Raw genomic sequence first — 14,409 nt, forward strand, 5'->3', positions numbered from 1 at the left:
ACTGCTGCTTCTCGCTGTTTATTATCTATGCATAGTCATTTCACCCCTACCTACATGTACAAATGGCCTCTAACCTGTACCCCTGCACACTGCCTCGATACCGGTACCCCCATATTAGAGTTCGACTGATTATGATTTTAACGCCGATACCGATTATTGGAGGACCAAAAAAAGCTGATGCCGACCAAAAAAAGCCGATGCCGTTTTGAAAAAATAAAAAAATATTTATTTGTAATAATGACAATTACAACAATACTGAATGAACACTTTTATTTTAACTTAATAGAATACATCAATAAAATCAATTTAGCCCCAAATAAATAATGAAACATGTTCAATTTGGTTTAAATAATGCAAAAACAAAGTGTTGGAGAAGAAAGTAAAAGTGCAATATGTGCCATGTAAGAAAGCTAACGTTTCAGTTCCTTGCTCAGAACATGAGAACATATGAAAGCTGGTGGTTCCTTTTAACATGAGTCTTCAATATTCCCAGGTAAGAAGTTTTAGGTTGTAGTTATTATAGGAATAATAGGACTATTTCTCTCTATACCATTTGTATTTCATTAACCTTTGACTATTGGATGTTCTTATAGGCACTTTAGTATTACCAGTGTAACAGTATAGATTCCGTCCCTCTCCTCGCTCCTACCTGGGCTCGAACCAGGAACACATTGACAACAGCCACCCTCGAAACAGCGTTACCCATGCAGAGCAAGGAGAACAACCACTGCAAGTCTCGGAGCGAGTGACGTTTGAAACGCTATTAGCGTGCACCCTGCTAACTAGCTAGCCATTTCACATCGGTTACACCAGCCTCATCTCGGCAGTTGATAGGCTTGAAGTCATAAACAGCTGCTGGCAAACGCACGAAAGTGCAGTGGGAATGAATGCTTACGAGCCTGCTGCTGTCTACCACCGCTCAGTCAGACTGCTCTATCAAATCATAGGCTTAGTTATAACATAATAACACACAGAAATACGAGCCTTAGGTCATTAATATGGTCGAATCCGGAAACTATCATCTCGAAAACAAGACGTTTATTCTTTCAGTGAAATACGAACCGTTCCGTATTTTATCTAACGGGTGGCATCCATAAGTCTAAATATTCCTGTTACATTGCACAACCTTCAATGTTATGTCATAATTACGTAAAATTCTGGCAAATTAGGCGGCCCAAACTGCATATACACTGACTCTGCGCGCAATGAACGCAAGAGAGGTGACACAATTTCACCTGGTTAATATTGCCTGCTAACCTGAATTTCTTTTAGCTAAATATGCAGGTCTAAAAATATACTTCTGTGTATTGATTTTAAGAAAGGCATTGATGTTTATGGTTAGGTACACATTGGAGCAACGATACGCACCGCATCGATAATATGCAACGCAGAACACGCTAGATAAACTAGTAATATCAACCATGTGTAGTTAACTAGGGATTATAATTGATTGGTTTTTATAAGAAGTTTAATGCTAGCTAGCAACTTACCTTGGTTTACTGCATTCGTGTAACATGCAGGCTCCTCGTGGAGTGCAAGAGGCAGGTGGTTAGAACGTTGGACTGATTACTCAACTGTAAGGGTGCAAGATTGAATCCCCCGAGCTGACAAGGTAAAATTCTGCCGTTCTGCCCGAGTGAGGCAGTTAACCCACCGTTCCTAGGCCGTCATTGAAAATAAGAATGTGTTCTTAACTGACTTGCCTAGTTAAATAAAGATTAAATAATAAAATACCGATTTCCGATTTGTTATAAAAACGGCCCTAATTAATTGGCCGTTCCGATTAATCGGTCGACCTCTACCCCGTATATAGCCTCGTTTTTGTATAACTTTTTATTATTTATTTTTTACTTTTTGTTTATTTGGTAAATATTTTCTTAACCAACAGTGCAGTTCAAGAAGAGTTAAGGGCTTGTAAGTAAGCATTTCACTGTAAGGTCTACACTTTGCATCCAATTTAGTTGTATTTTGCGCATGTGACAAAGTTTGATTTGAGACTCGGTCCTACTCAGGGCCACTTTTAGATCAGTAGCTAGAAACTCTAATCTGCTAGTCTTTTGCTCTATGACTTTTAATCCTGAAATATCTCCATCTGGCTAACGTTACACAGTGGAACAGTCATAAGCTCATTTAGACGCTCCGTCCTGGGTAGGTATTTAACTGCGGGATCCCAGCCCTCCCACCAGACCGGTTTAATAATCTCAGTTACCTGGCCTGGGACTACTTTATCTGTGTGGCACCAGGGGCCGAGAGAATTCAGTGACACCCTCTGATGTCGTGGCAGGTTACCATAGTGACCAACAACGTGGCGACCGTGGGAGGCGAGAGCGTCAAGGCGCGTTGCCAGGGCGACATGGAGAAAGCGGACATGGTTGATGGTGAGAGGAGGAGAGCATTATGACTTTGGCAACTCTATACAGACCCTTTAAATCTGTGGCTCTGGGCTGAAAAAATGCTAACCTTTGACATCTGACCTCTAGGGATCAAAGAGAGTGTTTGCTGGATGCCCCATGCAGAGGTCAACCCCAACAAGACCTGTGAGTACCAGGCCCTGTGCTCGCGCTTCAAGGACCTGCTGACACTGCCAGGTGAGGAACACACACTGTCTTTGTGTACTGCCCTCTCGCTCTGACTTAATCATAACTTCTCCCATATTTAGATTTTCTCTCCCTCCCTTTGCCCCCTCCCCCTATCATCTCTCTCAGATGGTTACTTCAACGAGGATGCCAAGTATAACCTGTGTTACTGTGAGTCGTGCCACAAGCTGCGGGGGGACGAGTCCTACTACAAGAGAGGGGAGCCCCCACGGGACTACGCCCTGCCCTTTGGCTGGTGCCGCTTCGCTCTGAGGTCAGAAGTTACAGACAGCCAATCAGTGGGCTTCAAAAACTGTCTTCATCCAATCACACTGTAGTGTGAACTATGTTCAACCAATTACTCAACCAAAGTGCTCTTCAAGTCCAATTAATCAGCCTGAATTAGTTTTATCTAGTTCAATTAACAAATGACTTAATTACTTATTTTTCACTTTGGCGAGAGAAGGGGAGAATGAAAGTAAAAAAATTGTATACAGGAAAGCATTAAACTGTCTGAGTATCAATGTCATAGGACTCTGGTAGAGGGGTTATCTAACATCTTGGTGTGTGTGTGTGTGTGTTCTCCTGCCTGCAGGATCAAGCCCCACTGTGATGTGTCCAATTCGTTTAAGCAGTGGCACATAGCCTACCACGGCACCAGCGTAGGGGCCCTCAGACGCACACTGGACCATGCCCAGCTACTCTCTGGTACGACACAACATTTATTTCCTTATCCACTTTTGGACCAACAAACGATTGTGAATTGACCACAGGTTGCTTATTTTGATGAGCATATCACCTCAAACTGTTGTTTCTCTCCGAATGCAATGACTGCATTTCTAGCCTTTTGAAAAACATGGTTGATTTCCAGAACTATTTCCACTCATGATTTAGTTGAGGGTGTTGTAAATGAACTAAACAGTGTTGTCTTGGTGTTTCAGGGACGTCGTCCATCTTCTCTGTGTCTCCGGTGAAGACGGAGGGTCCTAACGGCTACAGTGAGCCAGAGGAGAACAGCAGCAACAGCCTCCCTGACAGGGACAGGGAAACGGACAGGGAGGTGCCCCGGGTTCAGCTGTCCCCCACCATGCGCTACTCCGGCCTGGAGATGTTCGCCCCCAAAGTGCAGTACGTGTGTCACTCACTACCACTGTTTTCTACCCTGTCTTTCTCTGTTTTCTCTCTCATCCTCTTCTCTCTTTATCTGCCTTTTGCTGTTATTCAAATTGAAATGATTACTCTTGTTCTTTCACTGTCTTGCTTTCATTCTTCTTCCCATGACTCCTGATCTCCTCACTCGGCCCTTTCACTCTCTCCCTCCAGATTCCGGGACCCCCGTTCTCACTGCTGTCACCAGGCCCAGGTGGGTTTCCAGGTGTGTGTCCGGCCGGGCTCCTATAAGGTGGGTCCCCAGACCCTGGGAGCCATCGAACCCCTGGATCCCCGCTTCAGCAACACAGAGATCGAGTGGATCACCAAGGATCAGGGGGGCACCCTCCTCTACGGCCTGCTCATACGGGTGGAATGATAGCAGGAGTAGTGAAGAGATTGTTGGATGGAGAGAGAGGGGGGAAAGGGAGCTACTCTCTCCCAGCAGTGCCTCAAACTACTGCTTCTCCATCAACCAAATTACAGACTTTGGGAGTCTTTGGAATTAGGGAATTTCCCTCCTGTTGCTGGGCGGTTTGTTGATTGACAATTCAGTTTTGTTTGTTTAGGACTTGTTTTTTTTTCTGACACTTAACAGGGAGGGACTAGGGTGGATTCAGAGAAGAACAACCAGACAGACACTGCCTGCACTTTGTTTTGGACACTTCGTGGGCGATTTTTATTTTTAAAATTTTAACATGTATTTTACATTTTTTTTATTTGTCATAATACAACACTTGTTTTTTGTCACAGCCATTTTTATTTTAGCGCAGTTTTGTCTTCCCGGTCTCTGTTCCCTCCCTCACTCTAGCTTGTTTTTTTATCAACCCCTTTACCCCATTCCAAGACCTGGACCGTTTGTTGAACCACCTCGCAACGTCGCCGCCACACGGTCACTGGCTATTGGATTATTACTTTTAAGCGAAAGACTTAACCGCAGGTCAGAAGGAAATTGAGAAAAAGAGCATTAGATCAAACAAGGAAAAAAGACTGGAAAAGAACCGTGAACTGAAGGACCTGAGAGCACCTGTAGAGGGAGGAACTCAAAAACTGGCGCAAAATGTTTACAGGTGTAACACTAACTGCACTGATCTGAAAACACAGGATAGGTGAAAACGATCAGGTGGCTGTTGCCTAATGGGACTTTCACCCGTTCAGTTCCGGTTCATTCATATCAGTGCGGAAGAGGAGAGGAAGCCATGAAGGACAATAGAGATGGACACTAACACCACCGTCAGAACTAGTGGGAGAGAAATTTTTAAATGTTTTTTTCAACCGGCCAGTCTGGCCGCTAAGCTTCGTCTCCCAAATTCTCCCCCATCACTGCTTTACCCCGTGTCATATTCACTTCACTGGAGATTAGAGGGATTCTACACATGCTTTGTAGAGGGAATACCAGGGGCGTGTTCAGCAGGGAGAATCATTTTTGAAAGGAGAGATTCTACCGGCGCTTGTCCAATGCACAGTCCTGTTGCAAAAAGTCATTCTTACAGTGTGCCCTACTGAACATGACCTTGATGCATAAAGACCAAGGCTGATTCCATTTAAACTAGTGATCGAAATGGGCCCGGACCTGAAGATCTCTCCTCATTCTCTCATTTTCTATAGCTAGTTCAGGAGGAAAACGTTGTGGATTGTTGCAGATAGAAATGTCATGAATGGAGTTGACAGGATTCTATACCAGAGAGGCATGTTTGTTCTAAAGGTATTTCTACCTGAACTTTCCACAACGTTGTGCTCTGCTGAACATGCCCATTTTCTCACATTGTTTACACTGGTTACGTTTAAGTCTCCCTCTATGATCCATCCATTCTGTCATCGTTTACCAGGGAGGAATGTTCAGAGCCAATCACATCATAGGGGTGTGGCTTCACCCTGGCGTGTTCATGCAAAGACTCTTGGTAAATTGAGTCTTTTTTTACGAAATGCAGGCCCTGATGCTGGAGTTTACATTGCGAATGTGATTCATTAGGGTTTTTGTTGTTTTTTGTAGTCCGTTTACGTTCTACCTGTCTGCTTCATGTTAAAACAAACTCCCTCTATTTTACATAATAATTACATAGATTAACACAGGGGTTCATTAATTCCTGATTAAAATATTCAGCAATTTTTTTTTTTGTATGTGGACAGCTCTTCAAAGCATATCTTTTAACCATTCTGTTTTGTTTGGCAACAAAATAATCTGAGATACTTACGTATTACATACATCACTACATGCATAAATAACCCCGCCATCTTGCCAAGTCATTGTTTTGACAAAAAAGGTGAGGAAAACAGTGGTATCGAGTCAAGATTCAAGGTTGTCGACTTTCCTCACACAAAACTGTGTGTAAACTAACTTATTGCAAACGTGGGGTTTGAAAAAATGTACTTGCAACGTTCAATCAAAATGTGAAAAATATATGGGGTTGTTTAAAAGCCCAGTGCTGCTTTTTACGAGAATGAATTTGTATTCTTTTTTCCCCTTTTTTGTTCTGTATGTTGCATTGTACAGGCTGTTACATAACATCATCTTCTTGATTTGTAAAAAATAAATAAAAAATGAATAAACCAATAGACAGTGCACATTATGACTGGATTGGCTTCGTGTGTTACTCCTTTTAAGGCGCTTCTCTTGGTTCCTTTAAAAAATATAAAAAAATTGGTAGTATAATTTCTTTCTCCAGTCACTGACATGTCGCATATGTCCTCAATCACACCTTTTATCAAAAATATTTATAGGACTGATTCCTTAACGCCAATAGTGTTCTTTCAGCTTTCCAAAAAAAAACTGGCGGCTCACTTGATTTGCAGGATGTGTTTTTATAACTCGTTCAAGTGCTAGTCGGATCCTAGGTCAGAACTAAAGGAAACTGTAATTTCCGACTTGCTAACTGGTTAAACACCACATGTGGAACATGTGGAACTACAACCAGTTAGCAAGTCGAACATTTCTGAGTTTCCCAGTTCCGACTAGCATGTGAACACTGCATGAACACACCCACATCAGGCAATCAAATCAAATCAAATGTACGAAGGCCTATATAAATACATCAGCTGATATCTCAAAGTGCTGTACAGAAACCCAGCCTAAAACCCCAAACGGCAAGCAATGCAGGTGTAGAAGCACGGTGGCTAGGAAAAACTCCCTAGAAAGGCCGAAACCTAGAGAGGAACCAGGCTATGTGGGGTGGCCAGTCCTCTTCTGGCTGTGCCGGGTGGAGATTATGACAGAACATGGCCAAGATGTTCAAATGTTCATAAATGACCAGCATGGTCCAATAATAAGGCAGAACAGTTGAAACTGGAGCAGCAGCACGGCCAGGTGGACTGGGGACAGCAAGGAGTCGTCATGTCAGGTAGTCCTGAGGCATGGTCCTAGGGCTCAGGTCCTACGAGAGAAAGAGAGAATTAGAGAGAGCACACTTAAATTCACACAGGACACCGAATAGGACAGGAGAAGTACTCCAGATATAACAAACTGACCCTAGCCCCCCGACACAAACTACTGCAGCATAAATACTGGAGGCTGAGACAGGAGGGGTCAGGAGACACTGGCCCCATCTGAGGACACCCCCGGACAGGGCCAAACAGGAAGGATATAACCCCACCCACTTTGCCAAAGCACAGCCCCCACACCACTAGAGGGATATCTTCAACCACCAACTTACCATCCTGAGACAAGGCTGAGTATAGCCCACAATGAGCTCCGCCACGGCACAACCCAAGGGGGGGTGCCAACCCAGACAGGATGATCACATCAGTGACTCAACCCACCCAGGTAACGCATCCCTTCCAGGGACGGCATGAGAGAGCCCCAGGTAGCCAGTGACTCAGCCCCTGTAATAGGGTTAGAGGCAGAGAATCCAAGTGGAAAGAGGAGAACCGGCCAGGCAGAGACATCAAGGGCGGTTCGTTGCTCCAGAGCCTTTCCGTTTACCTTCCCACTCCTGGGCCAGACTACACTCAATCATGTGACCCACTGAAGAGATGAGTCTTCAGTAAAGACTTAAAGGTTGAGACCGAGTTTGCGTCTCTGACATGGGTAGGCAGACCGTTCCATAAAAATGGAGCTCTATAGGAGAAAGCCCTGCCTCCAGCTGTTTGCTTAGAAATTCTAGGGACAATTAGGAGGCCTGCGTCTTGTGACCATAGCGTACGTGTAGGTATGTACGGCAGGACCAAATCAGAGAGATAGGTAGGACCAAGCCCATGTCATTCTTTGTAGGTTAGCAGTAAAACCTTGAAATCAGCCCTTGCTTTGAAAGGAAGCCAGTGTAGGGAGGCTAGCACTGGAGTAATATGATCAATTTTTTTCGTTCTAGTCAGGATTCTAGCAGCCGTATTTAGCACTAACTGAAGTTTATTTAGTGCTTTACCGGGTAGCCGGAAAGTAGAGCATTGCAGTAGTCTAACCTAGAAGTGACAAAAGCATGGATTAATTTTTCTGCATCATTTTTGGACAGAAAGTTTCTGATTTTTGCAATGTTACGTAAATGAAAAAAAGCTGTCCTTGAAATGGTCTTGATATGTTCTTCAAAAGAGAGATCAGGGTCCAGAGTAACGCCGAGGTCCTTCACAGTTTTATTTGAGACGACTGTACAACCATTAAGATTAATTGTCAGATTCAACAGAAGATCTCTTTGTTTCTTGGGACCTAGAACAAGCATCTCTGTTTTGTCTGAGTTTAAAAGTAGAAAGTTTGCAGCCATCCACTTCCTTATGTCTGAAACACATGCTTCTAGCGAGGGCAATTTTGGGGCTTCACCATGTTTCATTGAAATGTACAGCTGTGTGTCATCCGCATAGCAGATGACATAACATTATGTTTTCGGGGCCTCCCGGGTGGCACAGTGGTTAAGGGCGCTGTACTGCAGCGCCAGCTGTGCCATCAGAGTCCCTGGGTTCGCGCCCAGGCTCTGTCGTAACTGGCCGCGACCGGGAGGTCCGTGGGGCGACGCACAATTGGCCTAGCGTCACCCGGGTTAGGGAGGGCTTGGTCGGTAGGGGTGTCCTTGTCTCATCGCGCACCAGCGACTCCTGTGGCGGGCTGGGCGCAGTGTGCGCTAACCAAGGTGGCCAGGTGCACGGTGTTTCCTCCGGCGCATTGGTGCGGCTGGCTTCCGGGTTGGATGCGTGCTGTGTTAAGAAGCAGTGCAGCTTGGTTGGGTTGTGTATCGGAGGACGCATGACTTTCAACCTTCGTCTCTCCCGAGCCCGTACGGGAGTTGTAGCGATGCGACAAGATAGTAGCTACTACAACAATTGGATACCACGAAATTGGGGAGAAAAAGGGGTAAAACATTTTTAAAAAAGAAAAAAAAAAAAAAAACATGTTTTCGAATGACATCCCCAAGAGGTAAAATATATAGCGAAAACAATAGTGGTCCTAAAACGGAACCTTGAGGAACACCGAAATGTACAGTTGATTTGTCAGAGGACAAACCAATCACAGAGACAAACTGATATCTTTCCGACAGATAAGATCTAAACCAGGCCAGAACTTGTCCGTGTAGACCAATTTGGGTTTCCAATCTCTCCAAAAGAATGTGGTATCAAAAGCAGCACGAAGGTCTAGGAGCACGAGGACAGATGCAGAGCCTCGGTCTGATGCCATTAAAAGGTCATTAACCACCTTCACAAGTGCAGTCTCAGTGCTATGATGGGGTCTAAAACCAGAGTGAAGCATTTTGTTTACCTTGTTTGTCTTCAGGAAGGCAGTGAGTTGCTGCGCCTTTTCTAAAAATTTTGAGAGGAATGGAAGATTCGATATAGGCCTATAGTTTTTTATATTTTCTGGGTCAAGGTTTGGCTTTTTCAAGAGAGGCTTTATTACTGCCACTTTTAGTGAGTTTGGTACACATCCGGTGGATAGAGAGCTGTTTGTTATGTTCAACATAGGGGGGCCAAGCACAGGAAGCAGCTCTTTCAGTAGTTTAGTTGGAATAGGGTCCAGTTTGCAGCTTGAAGGTTTAGAGGCCATGATTATTTTCATCATTGTGTCAAGAGATATACAGTGCCTTGCGAAAGTATTCGGCCCCCTTGAACTTTGCGACCTTTTGACACATTTCAGGCTTCAAACATAAAGATATAAAACTGTATTTTTTTGTGAAGAATCAACAACAAGTGGGACACAATCATGAAGTGGAACGACATTTATTAGATATTTCAAACTTTTTTAACAAATCAAAAACTGAAAAATTGTGCGTGCAAAATTATTCAGCCCCCTTAATTAAGTTAATACTTTGTAGCGCCACCTTTTGCTGCGATTACAGCTGTAAGTCGCTTGGGGTATGTCTCTATCAATTTTGCACATCGAGAGACTGAACATTTTTCCCATTCCTCCTTGCAAAACAGCTCGAGCTCAGTGAGGTTGGATGGAGAGCATTTGTGAACAGCAGTTTTCAGTTCTTTCCACAGATTCTCGATTGGATTCAGGTCTGGACTTTGACTTGGCCATTCTAACACCTGGATATGTTTATTTTTGAACCATTCCATTGTAGATTTTGCTTTATGTTTTGGATCATTGTCTTGTTGGAAGACAAATCTCCGTCCCGGTCTCCGGTATTTTGCAGACTCCATCAGGTTTTCTTCCAGAATGGTCCTGTATTTGGCTCCATCCATCTTCCCATCAATTTTAACCATCTTCCCTGTCCCTGCTGAAGAAAAGCAGGCCCAAACCATGATGCTGCCACCACCATGTTTGACAGTGGGGATGGTGTGTTCAGCTGTGTTGCTTTTACGCCAAACATAACGTTTTGCATTGTTGCCAAAAAGTTCAATTTTGGTTTCATCTGACCAGAGCACCTTCTTTCACATGTTTGGTGTGTCTCCCAGGTGGCTTGTGGCAAACTTTAAACGACACTTTTTTTGGATATCTTTAAGAAATGGCTTTCTTCTTGCCACTCTTCCATAAAGGCCAGATGTGTGCAATATATGACTGATTGTTGTCCTATGGACAGAGTCTCCCACCTCAGCTGTAGATCTCTGCAGTTCACCTAGAGTGATCATGGGCCTCTTGGCTGCATCTCTGATCAGTCTTCTCCTTGTATGAGCTGAAAGTTTAGAGGGACGGCCAGGTCTTGGTAGATTTGCAGTGGTCTGATACTCCTTCCATTTCAATATTATCGCTTGCACAGTGCTCCTTGGGATGTTTAAAGCTTGGGAAATATTTTTGTATCCAAATCCGGCTTTAAACTTCTTCACAACAGTATCTCGGACCTGCCTGGTGTGTTCCTTGTTCTTCATGATGCTCTCTGCGCTTTTAACGGACCTCTGAGACTATCACAGTGCAGGTGCATTTATACGGAGACTTGATTACACACAGGTGGATTGTATTTATCATCATTAGTCATTTAGGTCAACATTGGATCATTCAGAGATCCTCACTGAACTTCTGGAGAGAGTTTGCTGCACTGAAAGTAAAGGGGCTGAATAATTTTGCACGCCCAATTTTTCAGTTTTTGATTTGTTAAAAAAGTTTGAAATATCCAATAAATGTCGTTCCACTTCATGATTGTGTCCCACTTGTTGTTGATTCTTCACAAAAAAATACAGTTTTATATCTTTATGTTTTTTTATCTTTATTTAACCAGGCAAGTCAGTTAAGAACAAATTCTTATTTTCAATGACGGCCTGGGAACAGTGGGTTAACTGCCTGTTCAGGGGCAGAACGACAGATTTGTACCTTGTCAGCTCGGGGGTTTGAACTCGCAACCTTCCGGTTACTAGTCCAACGCTCTAACCACTAGGCTACCCTGCCGCCCCTGAAATGTGGCAAAAGGTCGCAAAGTTCAAGGGGGCCGAATACTTTCGCAAGGCACTGTAGTACTAAAACACTTGAGCGTCTCTCTTGATCCTAGGTCCTGGCAGAGTTGTGCAGACTCAGGACAACTGAGCTTTGAAGGAATACGCAGATTTAAAGAGGAGTCTGTAATTTGCTTTCTAATAATCATGATCTTTTCCTCAAAGAAGTTCATGAATTTATCCCTGCTTAAGTGAAAGCCATCCTCTCTTGGGGAATGCTGCTTTTTAGTTAGCTTTGCGACAGTATCAAAAAGGAATTTCGGATTGTTCCTATTTTCCTCAATTAAGTTAGAAAAATAGGATGATCGAGCAGCAGTGAGGGCTCTTCGGTACTGCATGGTACTGTCTTTCCAAGCTAGTCGGAAGACTTCCAGTTTGGTCTGGCGCCATTTCCGTTCCAATTTTCTGGAAGCTTGCTTCAGAGCTTGGGTATTTTATGTGTACCAGGGAGCTAGTTTCTTATGAGAAATGTTTTTAGTTTTTAGGGGTGCAACTGCATCTAGGGTATTGCGCAAGGTTAAATTGAGTTCCTCAGTTAGGTGGTTAACTGATTTTTGTCCTCTGGCGTCCTTGGGTAGACCGAGGGAATCTGTAAGGACATCAAGGAATCTTTGTGTTGTCTGTGAATTTATAGCACGACTTTGATGTTCCTTGGTTGGGGTCTGAGCAGATTATTTGTTGCAATTGCAAACGTAATAAAATGATGGTCCGATAGTCCAGGATTATGAGGAAAAACATTAAGATCCACAACATTTATTCCATGGGACAAAACTAGGTCCAGAGTATGACTGTGACAGTGAGTGGGTCCAGAGACATGTTGGACAAAACCCACTCAGTCGATGATGGCTCCGAAAGCCTTTTGGAGTGGGTCTGTGGACTTTTCCATGTTAATATTAAAGTCACCAAAGATTAGAATATTATCTGCTATGACTACAAGGTCCGATAGGAATTCAGGGAACTCAATGAGGAACGCTGTATATGGCTTAGGAGGCCTGTAAACAGTAGCTATAAAAAGTGATTGAGTAGGCTGCATAGATTTCAAGACTAGAAGCTCAAAAGACGAAAACGTCATTTTTTTTTTTGTAAATTGAAATTTGCTATTGTAAGTGTTAGCAACACCTCCGCCTTTGCGGGATGCACGGAGGATATGGTCACTAGTGTAGCCAGGAGGTGAGGCCTCATTTAACACAGTAAATTCATCAGGCTTAAGCCATGTTTCAGTCAGGCCAATCACATCAAGATTATGATCAGTGATTAGTTCATTGACTATAATTGCCTTTGTAGTAAGGGATCTGACATTACGTAGCCCTATTTTGAGATGTGAGGTATCATGATCTCTTTCAATAATGACAGGAATGGAGGAGGTCTTTATCCTAGTGAGATTGCTAAGGCGAACACCGCCATGTTTAGTTTTGACCAACCTAGTTCGAGGCACAGACACGGTCTCAATGGTGATAGCTGAGCTGACTACACTGACTGTGCTAGTGGCAGACTCCACTATGCTGGCAGGCTGGCTAACAGCCTGGGCCTTCGGAAAGTATTCATACCCCTTGCCTTTTCCACATTTTGCTACATGACAGCCTTATTCTAAAATCGATTAAAATGGTTTTTTTCCCCCTCATCAATCTAAAATGTAAAAAAAATGTTAATATTTACATAGTATTCAGACCCTTTAATCAATACTTTGTTGAAGCACCTTTAGCAGCGATTACAGCCTTGAGTCTTCTTGGGTATGATGCCTGGTACACCTGTATTTGGGGAGTTTCTCCTATTCTTCTCTGCAGATCCTCAAGTTCTTTCAGGTTGGATGAGGAGCATCGCTGCAGAGCTATTTTCAGACACATGCAAACATGTGTCATGTTTCATGAGCTGAAATAAAATCTCCCAGCAATAAAAAAAAAAGAGTCCCTGGGTTCGCGCCCAGGCTCTGTCGTAACCGGCCGCGACCGGGAGGTCCGTGGGGCGATGCACAATTGGCCTAGCGTCGCCCGGGTTAGGGAGGGCTTGGTCGGTAGGGGTGTCCTTGTCTCACCGCGCACCAGCGACTCCTGTGGCGGGCTGGGCGCAGTGTGCGCTAACCAAGGTGGCCAGGTGCACGGTGTTTCCTCCGGCGCATTGGTGCCGCTGGCTTCCGGGTTGGATGCGTGCTGTGTTAAGAAGCAGTGCGGCTTAGTTGGGTTGTGTATCGGAGGACGCATGACTTTCAACCTTCGTCTCTCCCGAGCCCGTACGGGAGTTGTAGCGATGAGACAAGATAGTAGCTACTACAACAATTGTATACCACGAAATTGGGGAGAAAAAAGGGGTCAAATTCAAAAAAAAAAAAAAAAAAAAGCTTATTTCTCTCAAATTTTATGAATAAATTGGTTAACATCCCTGTTAGTGAGTATTTCCCCTTTGCCATGATAATCCATCCACCTGACAGGTGTGGCATATCAAGAAGCTGATTAAAAAGCATGATCAATACGCACCTTGTGCTAGGGACAATACAAGGTAGTTAGGTCACACAATACAATGCCATAGGTATCTCAAGTTTTGAGGGAGCTTGCAAATGGCATGCTGACTGCAGTAATGTCCACCAGAGCTGTTGCCAAATAATTGAATGTTCATTTCTCTGCCATAAGCCGCCTCCAACGTCGTTTTAGCGATTTTGTCAGTACACCCAACCGGTCTCGCAAACGCAAACCATGTGTAACCACGCCAGCCCAGGACCTCCACATCCGGCTTCTCCAACTGCGGGATCGTCTGAGACGAGCCACCCGGACAGCTGAAAGACTGGCCTACTGACCTAGACCTGATAGACTGATAGCCTGTCTGCCTGAAACACGGAGAAGGCTGCTATTGACTGAAACAGGTCAGAAGGCAAGGGCGGACAATGGTTATCCATGTTGATGGTTGG

The 14,409-nt window shown here is 44.1% G+C and overlaps 1 protein-coding gene across 18 annotated transcripts in view; it reads left to right on the plus strand.

Moving 5' to 3' along the window:
• Positions 1 to 6,295, plus strand: part of LOC110531697 (neuralized-like protein 4) — a 37,217-nt gene extending 30,922 nt beyond the window's left edge. For all 18 annotated transcript variants that reach the window (XR_016483158.1, XR_016483160.1, XR_016483156.1 and 15 more), the window contains exons 25-30: positions 2,285 to 2,378; positions 2,481 to 2,588; positions 2,706 to 2,850; positions 3,172 to 3,284; positions 3,518 to 3,704; positions 3,900 to 6,295. Coding sequence is in view for 15 of the 18 variants with exons in the window: in XM_090183750.1 (XP_090039876.1) it covers positions 2,285 to 2,378; positions 2,481 to 2,588; positions 2,706 to 2,850; positions 3,172 to 3,284; positions 3,518 to 3,704; positions 3,900 to 4,104 (852 nt within the window). In the remaining 3 variants the exon portion in view is untranslated. The remainder of the gene's footprint in view (positions 1 to 2,284; positions 2,379 to 2,480; positions 2,589 to 2,705; positions 2,851 to 3,171; positions 3,285 to 3,517; positions 3,705 to 3,899) is intronic.
• The last annotated feature ends 8,114 nt before the right edge of the window (positions 6,296 to 14,409 follow it).

This window comes from Oncorhynchus mykiss, chromosome 9, assembly GCF_057628025.1.
Source record: "Oncorhynchus mykiss isolate SJ-2025 chromosome 9, ASM5762802v1, whole genome shotgun sequence".
NCBI lineage: Eukaryota > Metazoa > Chordata > Actinopteri > Salmoniformes > Salmonidae > Oncorhynchus > Oncorhynchus mykiss.